The sequence below is a fragment of the Symphalangus syndactylus genome, chromosome 16 (assembly GCF_028878055.3).
Source record: "Symphalangus syndactylus isolate Jambi chromosome 16, NHGRI_mSymSyn1-v2.1_pri, whole genome shotgun sequence".
Classification (NCBI taxonomy): domain Eukaryota; kingdom Metazoa; phylum Chordata; class Mammalia; order Primates; family Hylobatidae; genus Symphalangus; species Symphalangus syndactylus.
In genome coordinates this window covers 23,817,061-23,831,828 of record NC_072438.2, presented here as the reverse complement: position 1 = coordinate 23,831,828, position 14,768 = coordinate 23,817,061, and the positions used below count along the sequence as shown (strand labels likewise).

Here is a 14,768-nt window from a genome sequence, read left to right as displayed (position 1 = left end):
CTACTCCTCACAGCCCCCATCAACGTGTGACTGAGTTTTCCAACTGCTCCCCAGCTTTCCTACTCCGAATCCAAGCTCCGAGGCACTGCCCTTGCCGGGCTCCATCTTGCCTTTCCTCCCCTTTGTTCAAGCTGGATTGAAGTTTTCTTCCTCTGCCTTTGAGTTAGTGTGGAATGGGCTTGATGACAAGTTACGAATCATACCTGAAGGTGCTTGAAGTACAAGAAGAATGTTTTCCTGGCTTTCGGTTATTAAACACCAGCAATGCTATTTTGGTATGCAAGTACACAGCAAGGGAGGAAAAAAAAAAAACAAAAAGACCAGAGGAACAGGAAATCATGAAGTTAAATATTTACAGGACAACTGTGCCTTGCATGAAGCTATTCAATCTCCCTCTCTCTCTTTCTCCTTCCTCTTCTCCTTTCCTCTCCCTCTCTCCTTGACTATCTCGTACACAAATTTCAGTCTTAAGAGAGCAGAGCAGCATGTGATGAGATGACACAGCTCTCTTTCTTTCAGGGTCATATGCTGCCATGTTCGTTGGTTATACAAACACATAATTTTTTTTTAAAGCATGGTTATTCGTGGTAGAAATTATTAGGTTAATTGGAATAATTTGAGCACAAACCTATTTTGTTTTAGTCTTAGTGACTCAGAGAAAAGTAACTAAAACCTTTCCTCAGCCAGTAGCCCACGTGGTCACTGAGCACGGCTATCGTGCTGATGAGGAGTGTGAGGCTCAGGAAGGTCACGTGACTTACCAGGGCCCATGTTGGCAGCTGATGGAGCCTGAATGAATCTCCTGGCTCTCAGTCCAGTTCTCTTTCTAGAACATCATGCTATTTCATGATTAGATTTCATCTGGGCAGGAAAAATGAGCAGTAATTTCAGAAAGGGACATCTAAGCTTTTGCATCTAATGACTCCGAGTGTGTGTATCGGAATAAACATCTCACCCTCTAGCCTTGCATGTAACAAATGACATAGGCATTCAATTGAGGTAAATTGCTGGACTGTAGAATGAGAGTTCCAAGTGGAATTGAATGGAACAAATCATTAGGTCTTGTCACTGCCTGCAAAAGACTGCCCAGACTAGGTCATAATATTGTGTTCTATGTTTATTACTAATTCACTCGCTTATTGAACAACCACAATGGTCCAGGTGGAGATGTTGGGATATCGTATGGAAATGGGTGAAAACAGTTGAAGCATTCGGTGCCCTACCATAAGGCAGATAGCCACCCATTTCAATCCAATGTGGCAGTGGCCTGAAAAGGTTTTATGTTATCTTCTGGTGCATTGGTGATCATGGGCCAGATGTGAGTTCAAATGTAGTGCTTGACTTACTACCTGGGTGACCTCAGGTTACTGAACCTATTTTAGCCTCATCTTTATGATAGAGATAATATGATCTCAAACTGCTGTTGTTGCTAAGGTTACATAAAATAATTTATTTAAAGCACTGGGCCCAGCGCCTCATTCATAGTAAATGCTCGTTAAGTGTGGGTGTTACTCTCACTACTTCTGTTTTTTTTTTTTAATTTAAAATTTTTGTGAATACAGAGTAGGTGCGTATATTTATGGGTTATGTGAGATATTTTGGTACAGGCATGCAATGTGTAATAAGGCATAAGGGTAAAGGGGGTATCTGTCCCCAAAATCATTCTTGTTATTGATTTCTAGTTTTATTCCATTGTAGTCAGGGAAGATGCTTGATGCTATTTCAGGTTTTTAAAAAATGTCTTAAGACTTGATTTGACCTAACATATGGTTTATCCTTGAGAATGATCCATGTGTTGCAGAAAAGAATGTCTATACTGCAGGCATCAGATGAAATGTTCTGTAAATATCTATGAGGCTCATTCTACGGTGCAGATTAAGTCTGATGTTTCTTTGTTGATTTTCTGTCTAGAAGATCTGTCCAAAGCTGCAAGTGGGATGTTGAAGTCTCCAGCTGTTATTGTATTGAGCTCTATCAGTCTCTTTAGCTCTAATAATATTTGCCTTATATATCTAGATGCTCAAGGGTTTGGTGCATATACATTTACAATTGTTAGATCCTCTTACTGAATTGAGCCTTTTCTCATTATATAATGACCTTTGTCTCTTCTTATAGTTTTTGTTTTGAAGTCTGTTTTGTCTGATATAAATATAGCTACTCCTGCTCTTTTTTTGGTTTCCATTGGCGTGGAATATCTTTTTATGTTCCTTATTTTCAGTCTATTTGTGTCATTATAGGTCACATATGTTTATGGTAGGCAATAGACCAATGGGTCTTATTTTTTAATCCATTTGCCCACTTTATGTCTTTTGATTGCAGAGTTTAGTCCATTTACATTCAATATTATTATTGATAAGTAAGGACTTACTCCTGCTCTTTAATTATTTGCTTTTTGGTTGTTTTGGGGTCTTCTCTTCCTTCTTTCATTTCTTCCTGTCTTCCTTTTAGCAAAGGTAATTTTCTCTGGTGGTATGATTTAATAGCTTGCTTTTTATTTTTGTGTATTCATTGTGTTTCTTTGACTTGAAGTTCTTGTGAGCCTTGCAAATACTATCTTCTTATAACCCACTATTTTATGTTAGTAATTATTTAAGACTGATTACATAAACAAAGAAAACTAATAAGAGCTCTACACCTTAACTTTCTCCCCTTGCTTCTAAACTCTTTGTTGTTTCTCCTTATATTTTATTGTGCTGTCTGTGTGTTGACAAGTTGTCATAGTTATTATTTTTGATTGGTTCATCATTTAGTCTTTCTACTTAAGATAAGAGTAGTTTACACACCACAGTTACAGTGTTATAACATTCTGTGTTTTTCTGCGTACTTACAATTACCAGGGAGTTTTATATACTCAGATGATTTCTTATTGCTTATTAACATCCTTTTCTTTCAGATTGAATAACTCCTTGTAGCACTTCTTGTAGGACAGGTCTGGTGTTGATGAAATCCCTCCGCTTTTGTTTGTCTGAGGAAGTCTTTATTTCTCCTTCATGTTTGAAGAATATTTTTGCTGTATATAATTATTCTAGGATAAAAGTTTTTTCCCTTCAGCAGCTTAAACATGTCACCCCACTCTCTCCTGGGCTGTCAGGTTTCCACTGAATAGTCTGCTGCCAGATGTATTGTAGCTCCATTGTTTGTTAATTCTTTCTTTTCTTTTGCTGCTTTTAGGATCCTTTATCCTAGACCTCTGGGAATTTGATTATTGCATGCCTTGGAGTAGTTGTCTTTGGGTTTTTCTGCTAGGTGTTCTATATAATTCTTGTATTTGGACATTGATACTTTTCTATAGGTTTGAGTGGTTCTCTGATATTATCCCTTTGAATAATCTTTCTATCCCATCTCTTTCTCGACCTTGTCCTTAAGGCCAGTAACTCTTACATTTGCTTTTTTAGGTAATTTCCTAGATCTTGTAGGCATGCTTCATTATTTTTTATTCTTTTTTCTTTGTCTTCTCTGACCGTGTATTTTCAAATAGCCTGTCTTTAAGGCACTATTTCTTCTCCTTAATCAATTCTGTTATTGAAAGACTCTGATGCATTCTTCAGTATGTCAGTTGCATTTTTAAACTTGAGAATTTCTGCTTGATTCTTTAAAATTATTTCAATATCTTTATTAAATTTATCTGATAGAATTCTGAATTCTTTCTCTGTGTTATCTTAATTTTCTCTGAGTTTCTTCAAGATACCAATTTTGAATTCTCTGTCTGAAAGATCACATATCTCTATTTCTCCAGGGTTGTTCCCTGGAGACTTATTTAGTTTGTTTGGTGAGGTCATGTTTTCCTGGGTGGTCTGGAAGCTTTTGGATATTCACTGGTGTCTGGGCATTGAAGACTACCCCAAGAGCCTGCTTAGTACTCTACCTCCCTGTGGGTGAGCTAGTACCTAAGGGGAAGGAAAACATCCTCTTTACTTTTCCTTCTGCTTTTCTCAAGCAGAAGGAGTCTCTCACATTAGCCACCACAGTTGGGAATATACTGGGTCTCACCTGAAACCAGCAGATCTCAGAGTCACACCCAAGAACCACAGTGTACTACCTGGGTATTGCTTCTGGCTATTGAGAACCCAAGGGCTCTTTAGCCAACAGGTGATGGGGTCCTGCCCAGACTGTTTCTTTCCCTTCAAGGCAGCAGTTTCCCTTCTGGCCCAGGGTGTGTCTAGAAATGTTATCCACAAGTTAGGACCTAGGATGGGGGTCTGATGACTCTGACTGATGCCCTGTCCTACTGTGGCTAAACTGATATTCAAGATAACAAAGTCCTCTTTACCCTTCCCCCTCTTCTCTTCAAGCAGAAGGAATGGGTCTCTTCGTGCTGTTTTTAATCACTCCAGCCACTAGCATTGGGACTGATGGAGACACTAAGGATCCAAATGATTATTTTTGTTTTGTTTTTTTTTAATTGCATTGGGATTAGGCAACAGAAGGGTCTAATGTGGCTGAGAGTTTTTGAGAGACGAGCATTTTTAGGAGGGTAGCTGCATTCCAAGTAGAGAGCTCTGCTGGGGTAAAAGAGGCATGAGTGCTAGAAAAGGGCATGCAGTGGTGAAGAGCCACTAACAGCACTACCTGGGGTTGGGGTAGGGGTGTCACAAGCACTCCCTTAGCTCCCCTGTCTGGTGTCTCAGTAAGTCACATGCCCTCCAAGTCTTCTGGCTCTGAGCTCAGCATTTGGGCTTGCATAGGAGTTGCTGTCCTTGTGGCCTAGGCTGCCTTTAAGGTTATTTAGCGCCCCAGAGCACTTTACTGAAAGTCAAGTTTTCACCACTGGTATGGGCTATTCCCTCTGGCTAGAGCTTGTCTAAATGCTCCCTTCATGGGTAGTCATTGGCTGAGTTCAGCCTAGTTTTGCTTTCTGCTATGACAGAGCAGCACTGAGTTCAATTCAAAGTCTCACAATCACTGCACTCTCCCTTTCCCAAGCCACAAGGCTGCTGCTGCTGGGGGATGGAGGACTGGCGGCATTGGCAAATCAAAACTATCTTTCCTGGCTTCTTCAGTGCCTCTTTCAGTAATATGAAATTAAAACCAGATATTGTGGTTACTCACCTGATTTTTGGTTCTTATAAAGGTGCTTTTTGTGTGTGTAGATAGCAGTTAAATTGTGTTCCTGGCTGGGGTGGGGGGGTGGGTTGTCAAACCTTCTATTTGACCGTCTTGCTTCATCCCTTTCTACTGATACTATTGTTGTTGATATTATTAGGAATGAAAATGAGCCCTGTGAGTTATAATTGTCTTCATTTTGCAGACCAGGAAACTGAGGCTCAGAGAAATAGTAAGCAGCCAAAGTCACAGCGATTAAAAAAGGCGGGACCAAACTTTGACGGAGATCAGGACCCACTCCTCTGAGAACTCACCTCTTTTGCTAGCTCCAGCCTAAAAGTGCTATCTAGGAGCAGGTTTACGGGACCCCAGGAGATGTTCAACCAGAGACTTCTGACCTGCAGGGGCTGCAGACGGGAAATCTGCCCTGATTAGAAGATTTGTTTTCCACCCATATTAGTTTGATCTCACATTGCTATAAAGAACTACCTGAGACTGGGTTTCAGAGGCTGTATGGTAGGCATGGCCAGAGAGGCTTCAGGAAACTTAGAATTATGGTGGAAGGAGAAGGGAAAGCAAGCACATCTTCACATGGCAGCAGGAGAGACAGAGCAAGCAAAGGGGAAGTGCCACACACTTTTAAATCATCGGATATCCTGAGAACTCACTCACTATCATGAAAACAGCAAGGGGGAAATCCACCCTCATAATCCAATCACCTCCTACTAGGTCCCTCTCCCAGTGAATTATAATTCAATATGAGATTTGGATGGGGACACAGAGCCGAACCATCTAACCTTGCCATGCCCTAGTGTAATTTTTGGAAGTATTCTGAACTAACATTTCTTGTCTAGAAATATACACACTCAAGATCAATCTAACTATTAAAAACAAAAAACGCTTATTTTCCAGTACCTGTTTTATGTTAGATTCTGGGGTAAAAGGTACTGACTTAATGTTCCTATCATTCATTTGTAGCTTGGGCATCCATCCTTTCATCTGTCTATCCATATCACAAACATGTATTAAACACCTACTGTATGCTAGACACCATCCTGAAGGTGCTTTTCTTCCCTACGTCTTTTTTTGCCTGCCGGAGAGTACAGTATTCTCAATTCAAGATAAGAAGTGGTGAATAAGAGTGAAGTGCAAATTGGTGAGGACACTTAGACACCGAGTGATTACTTCTGACAGGTTTCCACCACTCAGCTAAGTAACAAGGTGAAGACTCCGAGGGTGAGCTGTAACTCACAGAGCGGGAAGACCAATAGGCAGTGAGAAAAGAAGTTGCAGCGGCTTCACGTTGTAGCAGATGCCTGTGTGTACACATGGGAGCGAATATGGCTTTATGCTGTTTTTCAACCGCTTCAGCCACTAGCATTGGTACTGCTGCACACTAAGGATTCAAATGATTTTGTTTTATTGTTTTTTTTTTTTTTTAATTGTATTGGGATTAGGCAACAGAAAGGTCTAATGCGGCCGGGATGAGAGAGGAGAGTTTTTAGGAGGGTAGTTGCATTCTAAGTAAGGGACTCTGCTGGGGTAAAAGAGGCGCGAACGTTGCAAGAAGGGAGTGCAGGGGTTGAGCAGGCACCTCTACAGGAAATGGATGCTGTCCAGGTGCTGGTGGGCGCCCCGGGGCTACGTGGCGAAGCAGCTCAGCCGGTCCAATCAGAGCGCGTCCGGGGCTCGGGTTTCGCGATCTTTAAGTGACTGAGGCAGATCCCCACGCGGCACCTGGCCGTGCGCTCAGCTCTCCCGCCACGGTGAGTATGTTTAAGGAATCCTTCCCATTACGGCAGCTCCATACCTAGGTCCCCGTCCGGGACAGAGGAAGCCGCAACAGGTCCCCCCGGGCACCCGGGCGTTTCTCCTGCCTCCCGCCACGTCCGAGGGTCCGGCCGCAGCGCCGCCTGAGCCCCTCCCCGGCCGGCGGTGGGGGGCGGGCTCTCCGAAAGCCGTCGCGGTGGTCCCCGAAGCCGGGTCATAAATAATTCACGAGCAAGGGCCTGGCGAACTAAGGGAGCGGCGGCGGCAGCGGTGACTAGGGCGGGAGCAGGAGCTGGAGCCGGGTGCACGGTGAGTAGCTGGGTCCTCATCCGGGAGCGAGAGAGGCATCTGCTGACCAGGCGCGGGGCTGAGCGCACTCTTTCCACTGTACTGGGGGTGTACAGTGAGGAGTGGACGGGTTCGCTCTGCGCCCCCCTTACCCTAGCCATCTGCGCCGCCTCCCTGGCCCCTCAGTAGGTAGTGCGGGCCCAGACAGCGTCTGGGAGCTAGAAGGACTGCGGGGAGCGCGTGGCGGTCCCGGTGCCCGGCCAACCCAAACTTTTTCGGCTGAGTGGTGGCCCGCGACGCCCCGCTTGGGTCTCCTTCCCATCCACTGGGGATGGGGGCGGGGGTGGGGGTGGCCGGCGGCTGTGGTTCCGGAGCGGGAGTCGGAGGTGAGTGTGCGAAGCGGACCGGGGCCCCAGAGACTTCGGACTCGCTCTCGGGGAGAACGGTGACCGAGGTGAAACTCGCCAGGGTCTTGTGAACGAGTCTGCGGTAAAGCAAACTCTAGGGATGGCCCCGGGGACGTGAGGCGCTGAGCTTCCCTGGCTGAGTGCGGAAAGGGGCCAACACTGTGCAGCCGACCACAGCCGGAGGAGGAATATGGGGGTACAAAGCGAGGCCATCTCCCCGCGTCCGTGGGAGAACGCATGCACCCCTGGCTTGAAGCACCCTCCCAGCCTCCCGCTCCACGGCCCTTCTGCGTGCATGCGCGGGGACCCGCGGCTATCGCTAGATGGAGAACTGGGGTGCTCAAGGCGCACCCTGTCAGAACGCGCCGACCGGACAACAAAGAGGAGCGTGGACAGACCAGGAGCTTCACGGCTGTAGAAAGTCGGAGGCTCGGGATCAGTTTCCCCGAGAGCCCGCGTCTGGAGGGGCAGGCAGTCGGATCGGAGGGAGGAACGAGCTCTGGAACCCCTTCTCTCTGGCAAGATCGCCCCCGATCTGTGCCCAACAGGGGCCGCGGCGGGGAACTGGCGCCGACGCGCTCGGAGCAGCCAAGTTACTCCGGCAACCCCCTCCCCTGCGCGGCTGCGAATTCCTGGAGTCTCTTGGCTTCCCGCGCCCGCCCCGCCGCTCATTCTTTTGTGTCCCGCAGCTCGCGAGAGGCTTCCGCCCAGAAGGGAGCTAGGCCAGGAGAGGGCTTGGCCTGGAGGTGGTTTGGAAGTAAAGGGCGGGGAATCCGGCGCCCCAGGCTTCGTTCTGCAACAGGTTGCTCCTGGAGTCCGCTAAGGCGACTGACCTTTCTGGAGAAAGGTTTGCTGGAGTTCCTGAGGGCGGCAGCTGTTCTTTGTTAAGAAAGCAAGTGCACGATCGTAGTTCTTGAGTGCCCTCCGAGACTCACGCGACACGAACAACCGCTGCGATATGTTGGGTTGAATCACAAGAAATTGTCGGTTTTTCAGATGGAAGATGTGAATATCGTCAACCTCATATGGTTCAACTTGTGTGATGTTACTCATTTTTCTTTTCTCACCGTCCTCTCTGTCCCGGTTATCCTAGGAGCCCCGGTGGAGTTGAGCTCAGAGTATTGATGCTAGCAGAAGCAGACAGACCCCAGATAGCCTTCCAGCTGCGTGCCAGGTGCTTTAACTATTAGATTGCTAGACTGCCAACCTTATGCGAAATCCTCCTTTGACAGAGGAGCAGAAGAAGGGTTGGAGAATGCAAACAACTGTCATCTTGGCAGAATTAGTAAGGGGGACCAGAGCCCCCTTACTCTTGCTGTTGTCTGTCTATTCAGCAGTGCCCTTTAGTTTATTCTTGTTTTTTTTATGTGTTCCATATTTTTTTTCTAAACTTCCTTCTGATTTCTAAACTTTTCTAAACTTCCTTCTGATTTTTATACGAGACAGTTTCTTTGTGTTTTAGTACCATGAAGTAAACAAATGCATCAGAGGACAAGCTGAAAACTTTAAACCAAGTTGGTACTGTTTAAAATATAAAGGAAATAGGTTTTTCAGGGAGCAAAGAGCTATTTCTGAGATTTGTTAAGGGTCAGGATACTTTGTTAAAACAGTGGAAGCTGAGTCGGAGGTAATTTTTATCAGATAAAGGACTTCTTGGATTCTGTAAGTTGCCTGTTCACTCTGATGGTAGTTTCTTTTGCTGTGCAGAAGCTCTTTAGTTTAATTAGATCCCATTTGTCAATTTTGGCTTTTGTTGCCATTGCTTTTGGTGTTTTAGACATGAAGTCCTTGCCCATAGGCATGGGCCTATGTCCTGAATGGTATTGCCTAGGTTTTCTTCTAGAGTTTTTATGGTTTTAGGTCTAACATTTAAGTTTTTAATCCATCTTGCATTAATTTTTGTATAAGGTGTAAGGAAGGGATCCAGTTTCAGCTTTCTACATATGGCTAGCCAGTTTTCCCAGCACCATTTGTTGGGAATTGAACAATGAAAACACTTGGACACAGGAAGGGGAACATCACACACCGGGGCCTGTTGTGGGGTGGGGGAAGGAGGGAGGGATAGCATTTGGAGATATACCTAATGTAAATGACGAGTTAATGGGTGCAGCACACCAACATGGCACATGTATACATATGTAACAAACCTGCACGTTGTGCACATGTACCCTAGAACTTAAAGTATAATAAAATATAAGGACTTCTTGGAAGCATGGACCCTGGGTGGCTTAGGTAAGTGGCAGCAAGGCTGGCTAGCCAGGCTTAGGAATCCAGGACATGCCACAGGACTCCTGATGGGTGGATGGCTGCAGCTGCCAGAACAGGACCCTGGATGTGGCTGCTGGCATTGCTGCCATCATTGCTGGAATGAATTAGACACTGTCCTGTTTCAGAGTGTGCAGGCCCAGGCCCAGAAGAAAGCTTCTGATTGGCCCAGCATGGCTCAGCTCCACCAGAACACAGTTTGGGCACCTCAGCTGACCTCACAATGCAAGGCAGGACCGCCTCCCACCCAGCTCACAAATGTGGTCTCAGAAGTTGGGTATCCCCCATGCCCCCGCCAAAAGCACCCCAGATGACAAAAATCCACTACAAAGCTCTTTTTTAAAAAGGAAGATTCTGAGAAGTTCCATCAAAGGAAGAAAAGAAGAAATGAAGGTGATTGATCACCATATTTGCTTTTTCTTTTTTTTTTTGAGACGGAGTCTCTGTCGCCCAGGCTGGAGTGCAGTGGCGCGATCTCGGGTCACTGCAACCTCTGCCTCCTGGGTTCAAGTGATTCTCCTGCCTCAGCCTCCCGAGTAGCTGGGACTACAGGCGTGTACCACCACACCTGGCTAATCTTTTTTTGTATTTTTAGTAGAGACAGGGTTTCACCACGTTAGCCAGGATGGTCTAGATCTCCTGACCTCGTGATCCGCCTGCCTCGGCCTCCCAAAATGCTGGGATTACAGGCTTGAGCCACTGTGCCCAGGCCATATTTGCTTTTAAACCAGTATTGAAATGCAGTTCTCTGGACTCCAGGCTCAGAATCATGTAAGGTCGCCCAGGCTGGAGTGCAGTGGTATGATTATGGCTCACTACAGGCTCAGCTTCCTGGACTCAAGTAATCCTCCTGCTTCAGACTTAGGAGTAGCTGGGACTACAGTTGTGCACCACTACGTTCGCTAATTTAAATTTTTTTTTTTTTTTTTGTAGAGACAGGGCCTCTCTATGTTGCCCAGGCTGGTAGCAATTCTTCATTGAGTACCAACTGTGTTCCAGGCTCTGGGGATACAGAAATAAGCCAGGGACCTGCACAGCGGCTGGGATAGATCAATTCAAAGCAATATGAGAAGGGCATTTGGGGAGCTTTCACCTTACATCTGTTATTTTCCAGTGTGTTTGGGAAGCCTGAAGCGTCCTTGGAAAGTGACATGAATTGACTAGGCGGGTACTCCAGGATCAGAGCACTCCAGGAACAGAACTGTTCTCAAACTTTGTTTGAAGGATCAGTCCCCAGGAGAGCTTGTTAAAAATGCAGATTAATGGGCTTCATCCCAGAAATTAGGTCCATTAATAGTCTGCATTTCAACTAAACACCCTGTTTGATCCTGAGACAGATGCTGCTCTCAGTGGCTCTCAGACCTGGTGGGGTTTAGCTGATAAATACTCAAAGCTTCTCTTTTTGGCACAACCTATTAAACCCAAGTTGAAAAACTCTTCCTCTTTGACTTGACTTTAATCAGTTTCTAGTATTTCACAGTTAGTGAGATTTTAATACTTTCTTAAAATGTACTTTAAAACTTCAGAGGGACCTACATTTTGGAACAAGATGTAAAGAAATCTGGAAGTGCAACTCCAGCTGCTGTCTATCTCAGATCATTGTCTCCCATCTTTGCTGCAGTGAGCAGTTGTGTTTCACTTCACTGGGAATTTCTCTTCCCCTGCTTTGTCACTGAGGGAGTTGGAGAGCCTGTTTGTTCATAGTTCTTCCCTGGGCAGTTTCTCTCTGTCCTGGGCTGAGGCTTGGTGGAATTACCAGAAAGTGGGCCTTCTCAGCATCTGAGCCTTTAATCCTTCCAGCTGCTGTGCTGGAGGCTTAGCTCTCTGCCTGTCCTTTAGCAAAAAAACAAGATAAAGTGTACATGTGGTTTGTTGTGCTTGCAGTAGATGTTCGAAGGGAGCCCTTTGGAAACACCAGGGTCAAGGTGTCTATTGTGGGTGTGACAGAGGGCTTAACCTGAAGCGTGGGCCCGAGGTTAGTACCGGCAGCCACTTGGGATCTCATGATTTGAGATTTGAGATTTGGCAGCCAATGATTTGACAAAGGAAGAGTTTAGGGCCATTGTATTGGTAGCTTTGTGCAGGAGTAATTGGAGTGGGACAGGACTTAGAAGATGAGGCAATGGAGGGATTAGATAATTAACATCTTTGTTCAAATAGCTCATGAAATCCCATCTCTTGTCCAAAGCTTTCTTTGACTTGGAATATTGGTAGTGGGTCCTCTGGCCTCCTGTAAAGTATGTCACCCTCTTCATCATCCCCCTTCCCTTTCTTACAGTATGTGTTTCAGGAGCACCCTGTACTTATCTTGAAAGTTAGTAAGTATGTATCTAGCTCACAAAATGACAGCAGCTTGCTCTTGCTCCAGAACACTTAACACAGAGAGGAAGAGTGGTACACCTGGGATCCTTCCAGGTTCTGTGCTGATTTGCCTAGTCTCATGAAACCGCACAAGGAAATAACATATTTTGGCTTCTACGCCAGCACTTGCCCTGTAGTGTAGCTCTGGAGCAGGCTGTGTTTCCACCCACCTACCTGGATTAGGCTGAAGGCCCTGCTCTAAAGCTTTGCAGCCTCCTCTCTGGGGCAGTTCTTGCTGCACGCAGGTTACATGCATTGGTGACTCTGCTGCTATTTCTTTCCCTGCCAGGGATGGTGCCATGAGTGAAACAAGCTGCTCAGCAGGCACTTACTAAACACTGACTGCGTGCCATGCCCAGTGTTAAGGTCTGGGGATTGAAAGAAGAGTAGGACAGGGTCCATCTTGGAGGCACTTTCTGTCCCATTCCCTTCCCAGATGCTGGAGCCACAGCTGCTTTTAGGATTCTTGTGTCTTTCTCCTTCTCCCAAGGGGTAGGTAAGAGTCTCCCTCTGCCCTGGCTTTCATCTCTGAGACCCCTAGTTGTTGAGGTGGTGACTTAGGGTGAAGATTTCCATCAGGATTACTTGGTAAGCTTATTAGAAAGACAGGTTCCAGTGTCGTACATGTGTCCAGCCTCAAACAGTGTGGTCCCCAGACTTGAGGCCATGCCCTTCTACTTTGGATTCGGGGTGAGGTGGAGACGGGGATGTTTGAAATGAGATTAGTGAGTAAATAAGTAGAATATAAGGCAGAGTAAGATATATCTCCAGCGACAAAGAGAACGACACACACTTGGAGAAGAAATAAGCATATAAGCATATACTGGATTGCTGGGGCCCCAGTGGCTCTTACTAGAGCCCAAGAGGGAGGGCACTGTAGGAACAGTGTCTTGATGTCATAGTTAGATCTTGGACTTTGAAGGCAAACTAGTGGGTTTGACTCTTGGCCGCCTGGTTAATCACCTGTGACCTTGGGCTAGTCACCAGAATCCTCTCTGTGTTAGTTTCCTCATCTGCAAAATGGAATAATGCCTTAAACAAGGAGGACCTTGTTTCTATCCATGAAGCATGGAGAACAGTGCCTGGAAAATAGTAAGTGTCCAATAAATGTTAGTTTCCAAGATCCCAAGCTTTCTCTACAATATCTAGTATTTCCCGAACCCATAAAGGGTCTGTGTTCTGAGTCTGGCCCTCCTGAGGAGGGACCTTCTCTGAGTCATGGCTTTGATGCCAGCGCCTGCCCTGTGGCTGTGGAGCAGGTTGTGTGCTTGGTTTCCACCCACCCATCCGGATTAGGCTGGAGGCCTTGCTCTAAAGCTTTGCAGCCTCCTCTCCGGGCAGCTCCAGGTGCAGGCAGGTTACATGCATTGATGACTCTGCTGCTGTTTCTCTTCCTGCCAGGGATGGTGCCTTGAGTGAATGACCCCCTTGGAGAACATTCTTCTGCATCCCTCACCTCAAGCCAGCCTCAGACAGAAAACTGAAGATTCAGCAGATCCAGTGCTTCCTGCTCCTCTTCTGCTCAGGAACACGCTTGCCTTCCCCAAGGCTTCTAGAAGCTCTGAGGCAGGAGGCACCCAGTTCTACCTCATGTTTGGAGGATCTTGCTAGCTATGGCCCTCGTACTCGGCTCCCTGTTGCTGCTGGGGCTGTGCGGGAACACCTTTTCAGGAGGGCAGCCTTCATCCACAGATGCTCCTAAGGCTTGGAATTATGAATTGCCTGCAACAAATTATGAGACCGAAGACTCCCATAAAGCTGGACCCATTGGCATTCTCTTTGAACTAGTGCATATCTTTCTCTATGTGGTACAGCCGCGTGATTTCCCAGAAGGTAAGTGCTGATGGCAGGGAAAGATAGAATTTATCTCCAAACGCACCCACAATATTGCTTTTTAATGTCAATGCAATCAATATATAATATATTCAGTATTTTAGTGATTGCTTTGCACAGAAGCAGAAAGCATTTAGACAGAAGTTAAGAAGACTTGTACCAGGTTACATAGGTTGCGAGGAATATTATTATAAGAAACGGAAGCAAACGATGTTGCTATGTTGGTTTTCCACTTCTTTACCTTTTGTTTTGCTTGGTTTTGCTTTGTTTGGGTTAGAGCAATGAATTATTCTAAGGCACTTACCAAAGGTAAAAGTTAAAGTAAAGTTAGGGTAAAAATGCAAATTGTATGTCATCAAAGGAGAAACGAATAACTATCTAGCATCTGATGGCCACCTCAGCGCTTAAAAATTTAACTCTCTTCTGCCCGCCACAATATGCAAATTTTGACATTGCTTAGGGTAAGGACAAACATGTTTACCTGATCAGCTGTTTTCTTCATTTCTAAGAGCTTGGGTGTGAGGAAGAGGATTGGCACTTGCCAGAACTGTCATGCCATAGTGCTGTTATTCATCACACGCAGTGCTATTTGTCATTTTCGCCTTCTTAATGTTTGTTGTTTTCCATACTCTTCTGAATTCAGGGTATGTGTTCATAGAAAAGGGATTATGAAAGTAAAAATAGCCTGTGGGAAATATCTGCTACTAGGGTTTGGCACCTAAATTTTTGATTGGCTTAACAATAAGTCCATCCTAAGCCTGTTCTTTTAGCTACAAAGATTTGATTACAATCATTGATTAT

General features: G+C 45.6%; 1 protein-coding gene across 1 annotated transcript in view; it reads left to right on the top strand.

Moving 5' to 3' along the window:
- PROM1 (prominin 1) overlaps positions 1 to 14,768 on the top strand; it is a 152,420-nt gene that overhangs the window by 28,451 nt on the left and 109,201 nt on the right. The window contains exon 4 of the mRNA XM_063619404.1: positions 13,536 to 13,967. Within this exon, the coding sequence (XP_063475474.1) occupies positions 13,748 to 13,967 (220 nt within the window). The 5' untranslated portion in view covers positions 13,536 to 13,747. The remainder of the gene's footprint in view (positions 1 to 13,535; positions 13,968 to 14,768) is intronic.